This window comes from Hyperolius riggenbachi, chromosome 9, assembly GCF_040937935.1.
Source record: "Hyperolius riggenbachi isolate aHypRig1 chromosome 9, aHypRig1.pri, whole genome shotgun sequence".
Classification (NCBI taxonomy): Eukaryota; Metazoa; Chordata; class Amphibia; order Anura; family Hyperoliidae; genus Hyperolius; species Hyperolius riggenbachi.
Genome location: NC_090654.1, coordinates 218692320 through 218706412, shown reverse-complemented (window position 1 = coordinate 218706412; position 14093 = coordinate 218692320). Strand labels below are relative to the sequence as shown.

General features: G+C 40.5%; 1 protein-coding gene across 1 annotated transcript in view; it reads left to right on the top strand.

Annotated features, from left to right (window-relative positions):
- CAPN3 (calpain 3) overlaps positions 1-14093 on the top strand; it is a 196813-nt gene that overhangs the window by 70295 nt on the left and 112425 nt on the right. The window contains exons 3-4 of the mRNA XM_068254017.1: positions 8388-8506; positions 11666-11799. Of these exons, the coding sequence (XP_068110118.1) occupies positions 8388-8506; positions 11666-11799 (253 nt within the window). The remainder of the gene's footprint in view (positions 1-8387; positions 8507-11665; positions 11800-14093) is intronic.

Here is a 14093-nt window from a genome sequence, read left to right as displayed (position 1 = left end):
GGTCCTCCCTTCCCTAGTGTAGTCTACATGATTGTGTGCTCCTTTCCTATGACAGCCTCGCATTACTGGGCCTACCTAACCAGCCCAAAATCACATGATCATATATCTTGTACCCTGTTTGCCTTGTATAGCTTTGTCCTATGTTGTATAACCTTGGTACGTCTGTCATCCTTGTATCATTTTATGTATTTATTCTCCAGCGCTGCATAGTATGTTGGCGCTTTATAAATACTATAAATAATAAATAATAATAATTTTCCGAAAAATTAGCTGAACTTAATTCTCCATGAGGAAATGTGTTTTTGCTCATCTGTTTCAGCTATTGGGAAAGATGTATAGAAACATATGCTATCCTTTCCATTATACACATGTACAGCATTATCAGGACTTCTGACTTAATTCACTTTTAGAAATGGAGTGATGGACAGATGAAGCATTTACAGACATCTGGACTATGGCTGTCTCTTGTACTGAAACTCTCAATTGAAAGCTCCTTGTCCTTCCCAGATTATTGATTTTCTAGGCTATGTTCCTTGTTGTTTTGTTCTCATAACATGGGGCCCTAGGCTACTTAGCAGTTTTTGACCACCGCTGATGATCACTTTTTTAGTAAGATTTGTTGGAGGCTAGCATCCGCTACGCCCTTAGACACCCTCCAGGCCCTAGGCAACGGCCTAGGGGTTCCTTGTGGATGATCTGATCCGGCTGTTTATTATGCATCATTTCAATAGATAGATTGTGTCTATATATTGCTTTTGGGGCAGCACTATTACTATGCCACCTAGTGGTCAGTTGGGAGCAGGGCAAGCCGAATTAAGGCTCACCCTGCTGCCGCTGAATCGCTGGCAGCATTAAATACTATTCCCCCTCCAAGTTGTAGCAACTACAAGGGAGAAGTAATTTGGGGTCTGGCGATCGCAGGTTGCGGACTGTAGCTTTGAAGCTATAGCCGTGCCGTCATCTTGTGCTAAGCACCTCCGTGTGTGCACCCAGATTACCCGCTTGCAGCGCTGGATCTATACTATAGATTTGCATTGTCATTTTATCTGTCTTTGGGGTGTATTCCCAAATCTACAGTTAACTTGCTATGTGCAGGGAGCCCACCGTAATTTTACCGGTAATCCCTTTGGAAGGGATTCCTTTGATTCATTTTTAATTATAAATGTATGGTGTGTGTGTAATTTTTCTTCTTTGCCACTATATGGCGCTACAAACACTCTCCTGGTAACGAGAGTGTTTGTAGCGCCATCGAGTGGCAAAGAAGAACATGTTCAATTTTTTTTACACTTTACTTTTTTTGGGGGTCATTTCTATTCATTCCAGGCACTGCGATTGGTTCAGGGAACACTTGTCCCCCTTCACCAATCACTGATCTCTGAGTCTTGTTAGGTACAAGCAACAGGCAAGTGCGATTTGTTTGATAAGTGCAGTTTGGGTTGAAAATTCCAATACAACATATTTAAATGTATGTTAACCACTTTGTGACTGCCTAACGCAGGATGTCGGCCGCAGAGTGGCTCCCTTGTTCCTCCTGGACACCATATGGCATCATCTTGTGATGCACGAGATTTGACGTGAGAGCTCATATGAGCACGACCACCGGTCACTAGGCACAGTGACGCATAGAGATCAGTCTGCCAGCCTGCGATCGGAGCTGGCAGGCTGTTTTAACAGAAAACAAAAATAACTGTATATAGCGCTGCAATCTACAGCAGCACTGTACTGGGGACAGCATTATCACTTAGCTGTCCCCGGGAGTGGCTCACAATCTAATCCCTCTCATAGGCATCAGCCTATGAGAGGTGATGTAGTGTGCTGATCTCAGTCAGTACTGTATTAAAAATGTAAGAGATCCCCCATTTAACATGGATCTGAAGTCTTGTACAGCACACAATAAAAAGTTTTAATTCCACATATAAGTGCTGTAGAAATCAATTGCAGTGTGCCCTGTGTGTTTGTTTAGCTACATCAGAGTGTAATTAACCTTATCAGTAGCTATGACTCACAGCAATGCTACTGCTCTGCCATGGCTCTGCAGGAAAAACAGAGGCTTAACCATTTCTGTGCTCCCAACACAGTTCATCCTGTTAAAACTTCCGGTTTTCTTTAGGAATTCCATACATTGTAAGGGATATTTTTTTCCCCTAAAGGTTATCATGCTGTGGCTAAACTTTTAGAGCAGAAATAAAGTTCTGAGTTTAGATCCACTTTAATTTTGTCCAGGGCCCCATTTTACATCAAACTGGCCTTGTTAGGGACCTAGTAGGCTGCACTACTGACTAAATAAGCAGAGTAATAAATGTATTGGTTGACATAATAGAAACCAGTCTGTGGGCCATCTAAATTATAACAATTTGTATTTTTTTCATTACAAAGAGAAGGTCAATCTAGAATAATTTCAGTGAGTCTGAACATGATACAATAAATTATGTTTTGTAAACCCCCTGCTTATATCTGTATGTGTCACGTATTAGGGTTAATTTGGGGGTATAATTACATTTCAGTGATAATTTTCTTCACACTTGAACTCTCACATATGTTACTGACTGAAATGTTTCCAGGACAGATTGAGCAGTGAGTCAGGCTGCCAGCTCAGTCAGTAATGCAGTGTGTCAGATGGTTGGAAAGACTGGAACTCAGATTCCCTGACTGACTTTAGATTCTGACCTCTCGGGATGCAGAGAATGTAACTGATGTCAAGCTTAGCTGCTGAAGCAAAGCATACTTTTCTTACCAGTGTGTGTGGACACCTGTACCACACCATGCCTCAGATTACACGCTGGGATTGATAGCCTGGATGGTGCGTGACAATGTTTAACGCTGATTCTATGAACAAGGCCACTGCAAATGTCAGCTATATAGGTGTTACACCATAAAGTGGTGCTGTAAAATGATATAATTTATTAACAAATAAGCTGCTTCTTATTTAAAGGAAACCTCCAGGAAAAAAGTAAAAGAATACATAGTTGCCATATGTATATAAGATAAATCAAGGTGCTTAATCCTATTAACTTGTCTATCATCTTTTTTTTCCTTTGTAATGAGAAAACAACATTTGTTATTTGCTGTGATTCTAACCATTCCGTTGCCATAGGATGGCCAGCAGAGTTAAGCTGTGTTTCCACTTGACATTTTTTTGGTCCGTTTTACAGCATCGTAAAACTGACAGTGAACGGGCTCCTATTTTATATATACTTGTCAGTCAGCAACAGATCAATCAGATCCATTGCGGTAAGCAGGCCACACTTCTGTGCAGTCTGTGATAATCCTGGACAGGTGGATGCATTCCCCATATAGCCTATGGGGGTAATGCATCTGCCCTGGGCTCCAGCCGGACCATCAGAGCGGGCACTACACTGTCTGCTCTCGTGGCCTGCACACGGTCCAACGGCAGATAGGAACCCAGCCTCACAAACTGATACCAGCAATTAGGATTAAGACTGGGTTTACATACAGTGGTTTGCAAAAGTATTCGGCCCCCTTGAAGTTTTCCCCATTTTGTCATATTACTGCTACAAACATGAATCAATTTTATTGGAATTCTACGTGAAAGACCAATACAAAGTGGTGTACACGTGAGAAGTGGAATGAAAATCATACATCATTCCAAACATTTTTTACAAATAAATAATTGCAAAGTGGGGTGTGCGTAATTATTCAGCCCCCTGAGTCAATACTTTGTAGAACCACCTTTTGCTGCAATTACAGCTGCCAGTCTTTTAGAGTATGTCTCTACCAGCTTTGCACATCTAGAGACTGAAATCCTTGCCCATTCTTCTTTGCAAAACAGCTCCAGCTCAGTCAAATTAGATGGACAGCGTTTGTGAACAGCAGTTTTGAGATCTTGCCACAGATTCTGAATTGGATTTAGATCTGGACTTTGACTGGGCCATTCTAACACATGGATATGTTTTGTTTCAAACCATTCCATTGTTGCCTTGGCTTTATGTTTAGGGTCATTGTCCTGCTGGAAGGTGAACCTCCGCCCCAGTCTCAAGTCTTTTGCAGACTCCAAGAGGTTTTCTTCTAAGATTGCCCTGTATTTGGCTTCGTCCATCTTCCCATCAACTCTGACCAGCTTCCCTGTCCCTGCTGAAGAGATGCACCCCCCGAGCATGATGCTGCCACCACCATATTTGACAGTGGGGATGGTGTGTTCAGAGTGATGTGCAGTGTTAGTTTTCTGCCACACATAGCGTTTTGCATTTTGGCCAAAAAGTTCCATTTTGGCCTCATCTGACCAGAGCACCTTCTTCACATGTTTGCTGTGTCCCCCGCATGGCTTGTGGCAAACGGCAAACGGCACTTCTTATGCTTTTCTGTTAACAATGGCTTTCTTCTTGCCACTCTTCCATAAAGGCCAACTTTTTGCAGTGCACGACTAATAGTTGTCCTATGGACAGATTCCCCCACCTGAGCTGAATATCTCTGCAGCTTGTCCAGAGTCACAATGGGCCTCTTGGCTGCATTTCTGATCAGCGCTCTCCTTGTTCGGCCTGTGAGTTTAGGTGGACGGCCTTGTCTTGGTAGGTTTACAGTTGTGCCATACTTTCATTTCTGAATGATCGCTTGAACAGTTTTTTGTGGGATGTTCAAGGCTTTGGAAATCTTTCTGTAGCCTAAGCCTGCTTTAAATTTCTCAATAACTTTATCCCTGACCTGTCTGGCGTGTTCTTTGGACTTCATGGTGTTGTTGCTCCCAACATTCTCTTAGACAACCTCTGAGGCCGTCACAGAGCAGCTGTATTTGTACTGACATTAGATTACACACAGGTGCACACTATTTAGTAATTAGCACTCATCAGGCAATGTCTATGGGCAACTGACTGCACTCAGACCAAAGGGGGCTGAATATTTATGCACATCCCACTTGGCAGTTATTTATTTGTAAAAAAAAAAATTAGAATCATGTATGATTTTCGTTCCACTTCTCACGTGTACACAACTTTGTATCGGTCTTTCACGTGGAATTCCAATAAAATTGATTCATGTTTGTGGCAGTAATATGACAAAATGGGAAAAAACTTCAAGGGGGCTGAATACTTCTGCAAATCACTGTATAAATATCTAGTTCCATTTTAGTCCTGTCCTGACCTGTCAGTTTTGCATCCATTTTCTGACAGGAGTGGAACTGTACACATTGTATGTGTGAACCTAGCCATAGAAAACTCGTACAAAACTGACAGGACAGGACTGGAACCGAGCTGTACACATTTATGTGTGAACCAAACCATAGAAAACTGATACAAATCTGATGAAAACTGACAGGACAGGACTGAAATGGAACTGTACACCGAACCTAGCCATAAGGTGGCCACACCACCTACAATTTTTTTAAATGTCTATTCAGTTCAAGAATTTTAATCAATTTTTCTGACTGATTGTAAGATTTCAAAAACTTGTCTAATGTACCACACACATATGTTAAATTTTTCCCCAGTTAGGAAAAAAAAAATTGCTTTGGTCTGTACATCAAGAAATTGCCAGTCTACCCTACACCATTCCATTGTCATATAAACTGATCAGAAAAAAATTCAACAATCCAGATTGAATAAAAGTTGGAAATCGGTCAGATTCCTCAAACGAATTAAAAAAAAAAAAGCTTTTAATTTTTCTGTACAACCGATCATTTGTATCATATTGCTGTAAACCTGAATTGTTCTATTGTATGGTGTGTGGCCACCTTTAGGGTTGTTAGCAGAGTATTAGCAGATAGGGATAATAGGAAGTGCAGGTCTGTTCCCAAGACATGGCAATGCTTAAGCACATTTCACAAATAACTCTTTTAATTTAACCACTTCCCCTCCCCGGGACAAGTAACTACGTCCCTGCAAAATGCCATAACTCTGTGCAGGGACATAGCTATTATGTCCCTCGCCGCTGCGCATTCCTGCTCGGAACACAGTTTCCATTCATTGATCTAAGTCCACGTGTGAATGACCGCAGCCGTCTATGGGGAACCGCTGCCATTCACAAAGACCATCCGCACAGTGCTTCCTGTTTGCGTAGTAATACTACGCATACGGAAGTCTGCTGCGAGGACATCTTGTGGTCAAATAGTAAAATTACATCTGCATTTTTTTTTTCAATAAAGGACTTATTTTTACATTTTAAATTAACCCCTGACCTCCCACACTCTATAGTTGCCCAAAAAATGTTTGGGGGGGGGGGGGGAATATTTTTACAAATAAAAAAAATACATAAATAGTTACCTTAGGGACTTTTTAAATATGTATGTAAAGAGGGTATATTACGATTACTTTATACATTATGGGCTTGTAATTAGGGATGGACGCAAAACTGAAAAAATACACCTTTATTTCCAAATAAAATATTGGCGCCATACATTGTACTAGGGAAATATTTTAAGCATTGCAGGAAAAATGGGCAAATAAAATGTGTGAGTTTTAATTACATTAGCATGTATTATTTTAAAACTATAATGGCCGTAAACTGAGAAATAACAAATTTTTTTTCAATTTTTTTTATCTTTCCTGTTAAAGACTAAACACTTTTAGAATAAAATAATTCTTAGCAAAAAGTACCCCCCAAAGAAAGCCTTATTGGTGGAAAAAAACAAACAAGATATAGATTGTTTCGTTGTGATAAGTAGTAATAAAGTTAAAGGTGAATTAATGGAAGGAGTGCTGACAGGTGAAAATTGCTCTGGTTTTTTTAAGGGGAAAAACCCTTGGAGGTGAAGTGGTTAATCTATAATAAAAGACACCCACATTTATTTGACATTTATAGGCCACTGCAATTGGTTTATTCTGGGTTTACCAAACATGAATCAGAAAATAATGTACCCGTATTAACCAATAACCAACTGTAAACTTTACAGCAAGTGCTTGGTCACATGACCAAGTTACCACCATAAGTTCATCAAATCCACCATCATGGCCCACCCACTTCAGCAGGACTCATTATTCAACACCGTCCTCCCACTTTAGCGTGAGACCTAACCCCCCCCCCCCCCCCACTAAGTCCACCACAAAACACCATGAAATCAATGAACAGAACAGTAAAACAAATAAATACTAATACTAAATAAATATGAGGAGGGAGAGTGGGAGCTGCTTAAACCGCTTGAGCCCCAGAGGTTTATACCCCCCCCCCCCCCCAGTGACCAGGCCATTTTTTTTATAATTCGCCATTTCACTATTTTAACGGTTTATGGATCGGTCATACAACTGAGCACCCAAATTAATTTTACCCCCTTTTCTTCTCACAAATAGAGCTTTCTATTGGTGGTATTTGATTGCTGCTGCTATTTTTACTTTTTATTATTTTAATCAAACAAAGGGAATTTTGTTAAAAAAAAAAAAAAAAAAAGTTAATTGGCTTTCCCCTTAATTTGTCCTAGATTTCTATACAAACAATACACTAAATACATACATAGACAATACATATGCCTATGGTAGGGATTAGATTGTGAGCCCCTCCAAGGGACAGTTACGTGACAAGACTATACTCTGGACAGAGCAGCGTAAGATGTCAGCACTATATAAATATATATACTGTCTCAGTGCTTTTTTGCACTGCGCATGTGCAGGGACAGACGCTGAGACACTGTCAAGAGCCGGAGGAGGACGGGGCCAGGAGGGGTGGGCGCGCACATGTGCACAGCAGATTTGTGACAGACCTAGCCCGTTTTTAAACAGGCTAAGGTCACTAGTATATAAATAAATACTACCTTTAAAAACTGCCTGCTAGCGCTGATCATTGGCGGGCAGGCTGATCGCTTGGGCCTGCAGCGTAAACTGACAGGAGCTAGCGCTCCTGTGTCAAATCTCGTTCCTTGCAAGATGACGCATATAGGCGTCGCGGAGGAACGAGAGAGACGCCTAGCCGCCAACATTCTGCGTTAGACGGTTGGCAAAAGGGTAAAGTACTGATCTCTGTGTCACTGGGCAGATGTGAGAGGAATGTGAGGTAATTTTAAAACAATTCTGATTAGAAGAGAGGTTCTGGAGGGAGACATGGATCACCCAATCACAGGTAACCAGTGCCACCACTTTTCAGCTACCACAGTAGCACTCCTTCCTGCAGTATCTCCCAGCAACAACATCATTTGGGAGGTAAAAACAATATTCAACTTAAAAAGTCAGGTCCACAGCTTTCCCATGTGTACTGCAATCCTATATGAGGTTGCAGTCCTTGCAGGGTGCTGAATTCAGGTTTCCCAACAACTCTTCTACTAGGGTAATGTGGTGGGTCTAGAATGATGTTGTCATAAGGATATTCAAAACATTATACGGCGTCTTCATGGTTTAATAACTTTAAAGTTAACCAAGTCAGAGGGGTTGTCAAAAATTCTACTGGGATTTTTCTAGAGCCTTGGGCCCTTCCATAACAGTGTATGCTAACCATTTGTCTTTCTTCTCCAGGGGACTGCTGGTTTTTGGCAGCGATTGCTTGTCTCACCCTTAATGAAAAGTTACTTTTCCGTGTGATACCTCCTGACCAAAACTTCACTGAAAACTATGCCGGGATATTTCATTTTCAGGTAAAAACAAACAAGAAGTAAATATTGTGTTAGGTGCATATTGCAATGCTAAAATCAATATCAGTAATATGTACACGCTGAAGATGATTTTGTATCTGACCATCAGTGATGATCCGCTAATGAGTAAAAGCACTTGTCATATATCTCACAGGGCAATTAATTTAGAGCCAATCTAGTGTAGTATCAGTGGCTTAGATTATAGGGCCCCATGGAAAAACTATCATGGGGCCCTCAGAAGTAGGCATTCTTGCCATGCCACATGCCCCTACCCTATAGACATTCTCGTGCAATTTACACTGCATATAGTCCATGGACACTGATAGTCAGAGGATGGAGGGACACAAGAAATTGAATAATTAATACAAGTACCACCTGGGCCCCCTTTGCACCACGGCCCCATAGCAGCTACTATGGCTATTTCTACGCCCCTGTGTAGTATGTTGGCACTGTGTACTATGTTGGCGCTTTATAAATACAATAAATAAAATAAATATGTATAAAATAAAGAGCATCAAAAGTAAAATTTCAATCAAAAATATAATTTAAATGGGTTGCTCACAATCTAGGGCTCAACCACTCACTCAACCAACCACTGGGAAGACGGATAGCGATCTTGACATTGCTGTACAGAGATACCTACTTACAAACTTTGCTTGCATTGAATTTGTTTGTAAGTTGTGTCCTGCGTTAAACATAGTGAAACATGGATTGATGAAGTTATTGATGCAAATAGAGCCTCAACCAAGTGTTGAGCATGTACAGGGACATGCTTTTCAGTAGCCCAACATTTCTTTATAAAATCAAAGTACCAATCTCGCCTGTGTCCTTTTTTTAATTTGTTGTAAGGATTAAAAATCCAGAGCTATAAATCACAATCTCTCTGTAGTTTATTGGACTTGGTTCCCACTTGTGCCGGATCAGCAGACAGTGTAATGTCTGCTCCAATGGTCCAGCTGTAGCTCGGGGCAGATGAGCTACCCCCATAGGCTATATGGGGGAACGCAAACGCCTGCCCAGGATTATCGCGGATGGCTCAGAAGTGTGGTCCACTTACCGCAACGGATCCCACAGACCTATTGCAGTTTGACAAGTGTGAACGGCTCCTATTTATAAAATAGGAGCCATTCGCTGTCCGTTTAGCTGTGAGCGAACAACGGACAAAAAAATGTCAGTTCTTCGCTCAAATGGGAACAGAGCATTAAAGTCAGATTGCAGCACAGCTCCTCCAGGTCATAAAACTTGTGCTTGGCTGTGGCAAACACATCTGACTGCAGAGAGCAGATAAGAAGTTTAATAGGTGCTTACCCTACATGGGGCCTAAATATTATTTTTTTTTTTTTGAAGTCTTTTTATTGTTTTAACAAACAACAATAAACAATCATTCAATTGACAGTGCAATGAGTATACATAGTACATATATCAAGAGGGAAATACACAACTTCCATAAAGATATGACATTAAAGACCGGTGAATTTTGGAGGTGTTATAATGCAATCCTACTAATATTAGAACAATCAAAAGTGTTGTTAAGAAAATATCATAGAATGTCATTGATAGTCGGTGTACTATCCAAGTTGTCACTTATTGAAAAGCCAAACCCCTCATACCATGGAGAATTTTGAACTAGCCAGCCAAGTTAGTTGATATAGAGGTAATGCTGAATTTATCAATTGCTTCCATACAGATAACGAGCGTTCTAAGGATTTTTTCCATTCTATAAATATTGATTTTATGGCATAAAAAAACAGTAATCGAGTCAATGTTTTTTTTATTATTACCTAGAGGGACATCGTCTAACAAACCCAATATACGATGTTTATATGAGGAGATCACATGAATACCCAGCTCAGAATTCATAAATTGTAAAACTTTTTTTCCAGAATGACTGTATCAATAAACAGTCCCATGTCATGTGTTTAAAGGTACCAGGGCGGACCTAAATAATTTAATGATCAGTAATACATGCCAAGAAAACATTTTAATCTCAAACCCAGATTTTTAACCCTCCAAAACAAAATTAGAATTTGGGAATCCAGGAAAGTCCTAATTAGGATTAGTTTATCAGAAACAATTAATCATCTCATCGGGTTATTTTCACTTCAAATTCACTCCTAGCCGACCGCGTCACACCGACGGGCGTGGCCACGGCGGCAGCTCCAGGACCGCCTAACGCCAATCAGCGTAAAGTCCTGGGGCTTTGTTTTGAAGGAGATTGCGTGTCTATAAACATAGTACAGTGCTGCGATCTACAGCGGTGCTGTACTGGGGACAGCTGTGTGACACGGCTGTGCCCCTGGGACACTTTCTTGGCAGTAAATGGCTTCTAACAGTAGCAAAGAGATAAATAGGGTCAATAGTTCACAGATTGTATCTCTGGCCTACGTCAATGAATGTGTCATTGAAAAGAAGCCACAGTAAAAAGTTAAAAAGTAGATTTAAAAGTGTGGGATAACTAAAAAAAGTCATTTTTAAAAGAAGGAGGTTAGATGCAATTGTTTATCTTATTAGTTAATTTTCAACTTCGATGTCCTTTAATTACATATGGACCTACATTTCTGACTGCTGTGTTAATCATCTGCAACTACTAATGATTCACTAACCCCAAACTACTATGCAGATCATTAGGCCATGATACAGAAGCACAGCGCACATCATTTTAACAGCCATTTACGCAGGAAATGTAATGGGCACTTGGCACTAAGCAAATATCAAAACTTCTGTTATGTAGAAAAGACAAGTTTTTATAGTATAACATGCATTGCATAGTCTGGCATGCAGTATATGAACTATTTGCGCACTTTGCACATAGCCAGAGTTTCACTATTTGCCCATCACCATCTATTATGTTGCGTGCATAAAAAACTGAAAAAAAAATCACATGAGCTGTGTCCCAATATCAATTTTACAGCTGCTTTGAGAAACAGAGCCTTAAAAATTCCTGCAGATTTATAGAGAGAGAGAGAGAGAGACTAAAGTAACTAAAGACTAAAGAGACTAAAGATAGCGACTTCTGCATGCATTCCTCCTACTATAAAATCCTTTAACCACTGGCCTAATTCTGTGACTTCTTATAAAGAGAACATTTCTACAAATGTAAAATGCTGCAAGTATATTAACAGTGAATATAAATAATAACTTGATGTTTGTTTGTTTTTGCAGTTTTGGCGCTATGGAGATTGGGTAGATGTGGTCATTGATGATTACCTGCCTACCTTTAACAACCAGTTAGTATTTACCAAATCTTCTCAACAGAATGAGTTCTGGAGTGCACTGCTGGAAAAAGCTTACGCTAAGTAGGTGTCTTAAATTAAGAAGGATTTTTGAAGACTGTATTTCTGATGTAGAATGTGGCAATTGTTACATGTCATTTTTTTATACAGTGGTATATGACTGTGATTTTTGTTTTCTTTAAGAAAACTTGTAAGATCATTATCAGTACACAAATGTCATACCTTTTGTAAATAGCAAGTGTAAACACTGTAACACCTATAATCAGGACATGATTTAATGGTTTATACCTAGAGATTCCCTCAGCTAAAATGGCAGAAATAGAACTTCCACTTCCGTTACTAGTGGAGGTAGATGGACATGCACTATTGAGGGTGGAGCTGTCAAACAGGTGGGTCACTATTTTCTTGATAAGTGCATTAAAATCCAGGTGGTGGTTATAAAGAATGGGACCAGAATGGGTGCCCGCTCTAGCCTTTGGCCATTGAGTTGCGGCGCTCTCCAGACATCTCAGGGATATCGGTGGGGGGTTTGGAATTTAACCCATTCGCGTTCCGTCGTTTTCACTTGTTCACTTCCCATTCATTAGCCTATAACTTTATCACTACTTATCACAATGAACTGAACTATATCTTGTTTTTTCCGCCACCAATTAGGCTTTCTTTGGGGGGTACATTTTGCTAAGAGCCACTTTACTGTAAATGCATTTTAACAGGAAGAATAAGAAAAAAACGGAAAAAATTAATTATTTCTCAGTTTTCAGCCATTATAGTTTTAAAATAATACATGCCTCCATAATTAAAACTCACGTATTGTATTTGCCCATATATTCCGGTTATTACACCGTTAAAATTATGTCCCTATCACAATGTATGGCGACAATATTTTATTTGGAAATAAAGGTGCATTTTTTCCGTTTTGCATCTATCACTATTTACAAGTTTAAAATAAAAAAAAAAAAATAGAAATATTTCATCTTTACATTGATATTTAAAAAGTTTAGACCCTTAGGTAAATATTTACATGTTTTTTTTTATTGTAATTTTTTTTTTTATATTAAACATTTCATTTGGGTAGTTTTGGGAGGGTGGGATGTAAACAATAGATTTATAATGTAAATGTGTGTTTGAGTTTTATTTTTTTTACTTTTAGTTGTAGTTTTACTTTTTGGCCACAAGATGGCGGCCATGAGTTTGTTTACATGACGTCACTCTAAGCGTAACATACGCATGGGGGACGCTACAGCCAGAAAAAGTGAAGCTTCCGAGAGAAGCTGTCGCTTTTTCAGCGGGGGAGAAGAATCAGTGATCGGACCATAGCCCGATTCACTGATTGCCTGGCTAACGTACCGCGTTCGGGAGCATGCGTGCACACACGCGATCGGCCGCGGGAGTGTGCATGGTTCCTGGACGTAGTTTCTACGTCCAGGAATTAAAATAGGTTAAAATGGCCCTTTGTGCCACAGCACCATTTTTTCATTCAGCAATCCCCTTGCCTCCCTCCCAAATCTTTTTCGCGAGATTGGCTCTTTTTTTGTAAATATTCATGTTTTATAGGGGAACTGAAGAGAGAGGTATATGGAGGCTGTCATGTTTATTTCCTTTTAATCAATACCAGTTGCCTGGCAGCCCTGCTGGTCTATTTCTCTGCAGTAGTATCTGATTAAAACCAGAAACAAGCATGCAGCTAGTCTTGTCAGATCAGACTTATAAGTCTGAACCACTGAAACACCTGATCTGCTGCATGCTTGTTCAGGGGCTATGGCTAATAGTATTAGAGGCAGAGGATCAGCAGGGGGCCAGGCAACTGGTATTGTCTAAAAGGAAATAAACATGACAGCCTTCATATACCGCTCTCTTCAGTTCCCCTTTAAGACTAATAATACCAAATTTGAGGCCATCCCATTTGGTCTTTCAGAAGTTTCTCAAGCTTCATTGTCCCTTAGCTTTGGGTTCAAATTCAGATCCTCAGGGCTGAAGTATTTGAGGGTGATGCTCCATCTGGTGGCCATGTATAAACTTAATTACACTCCAATATTTAACCACTTAACGACCAGCCAATGCTGATAGGCGGCGGCTGGTCGTAGTGGTATTCCCATGGAACCGGCCGCTCCATGTCAGTTTACGGCGAGGGGCCGATCGCGGCAGTTCACGATGGGGGGCCGATCGCGGTTCGCAGGCGAAATGTAAACACGCGGGGAAGAAATTCCCAGTGTTTTCGTCGCACGGCGCTGCTGTTGCAGCAGTGCCATAAAGGAGAAAGGCAATCTCCGGCCTCTGATTGGCCGGGGATCGCCGGCATCTGATAGGCAGAAGCCTATCAGAGGCGGTACAGGACAGATCGCCGTCCTGTACCGCCC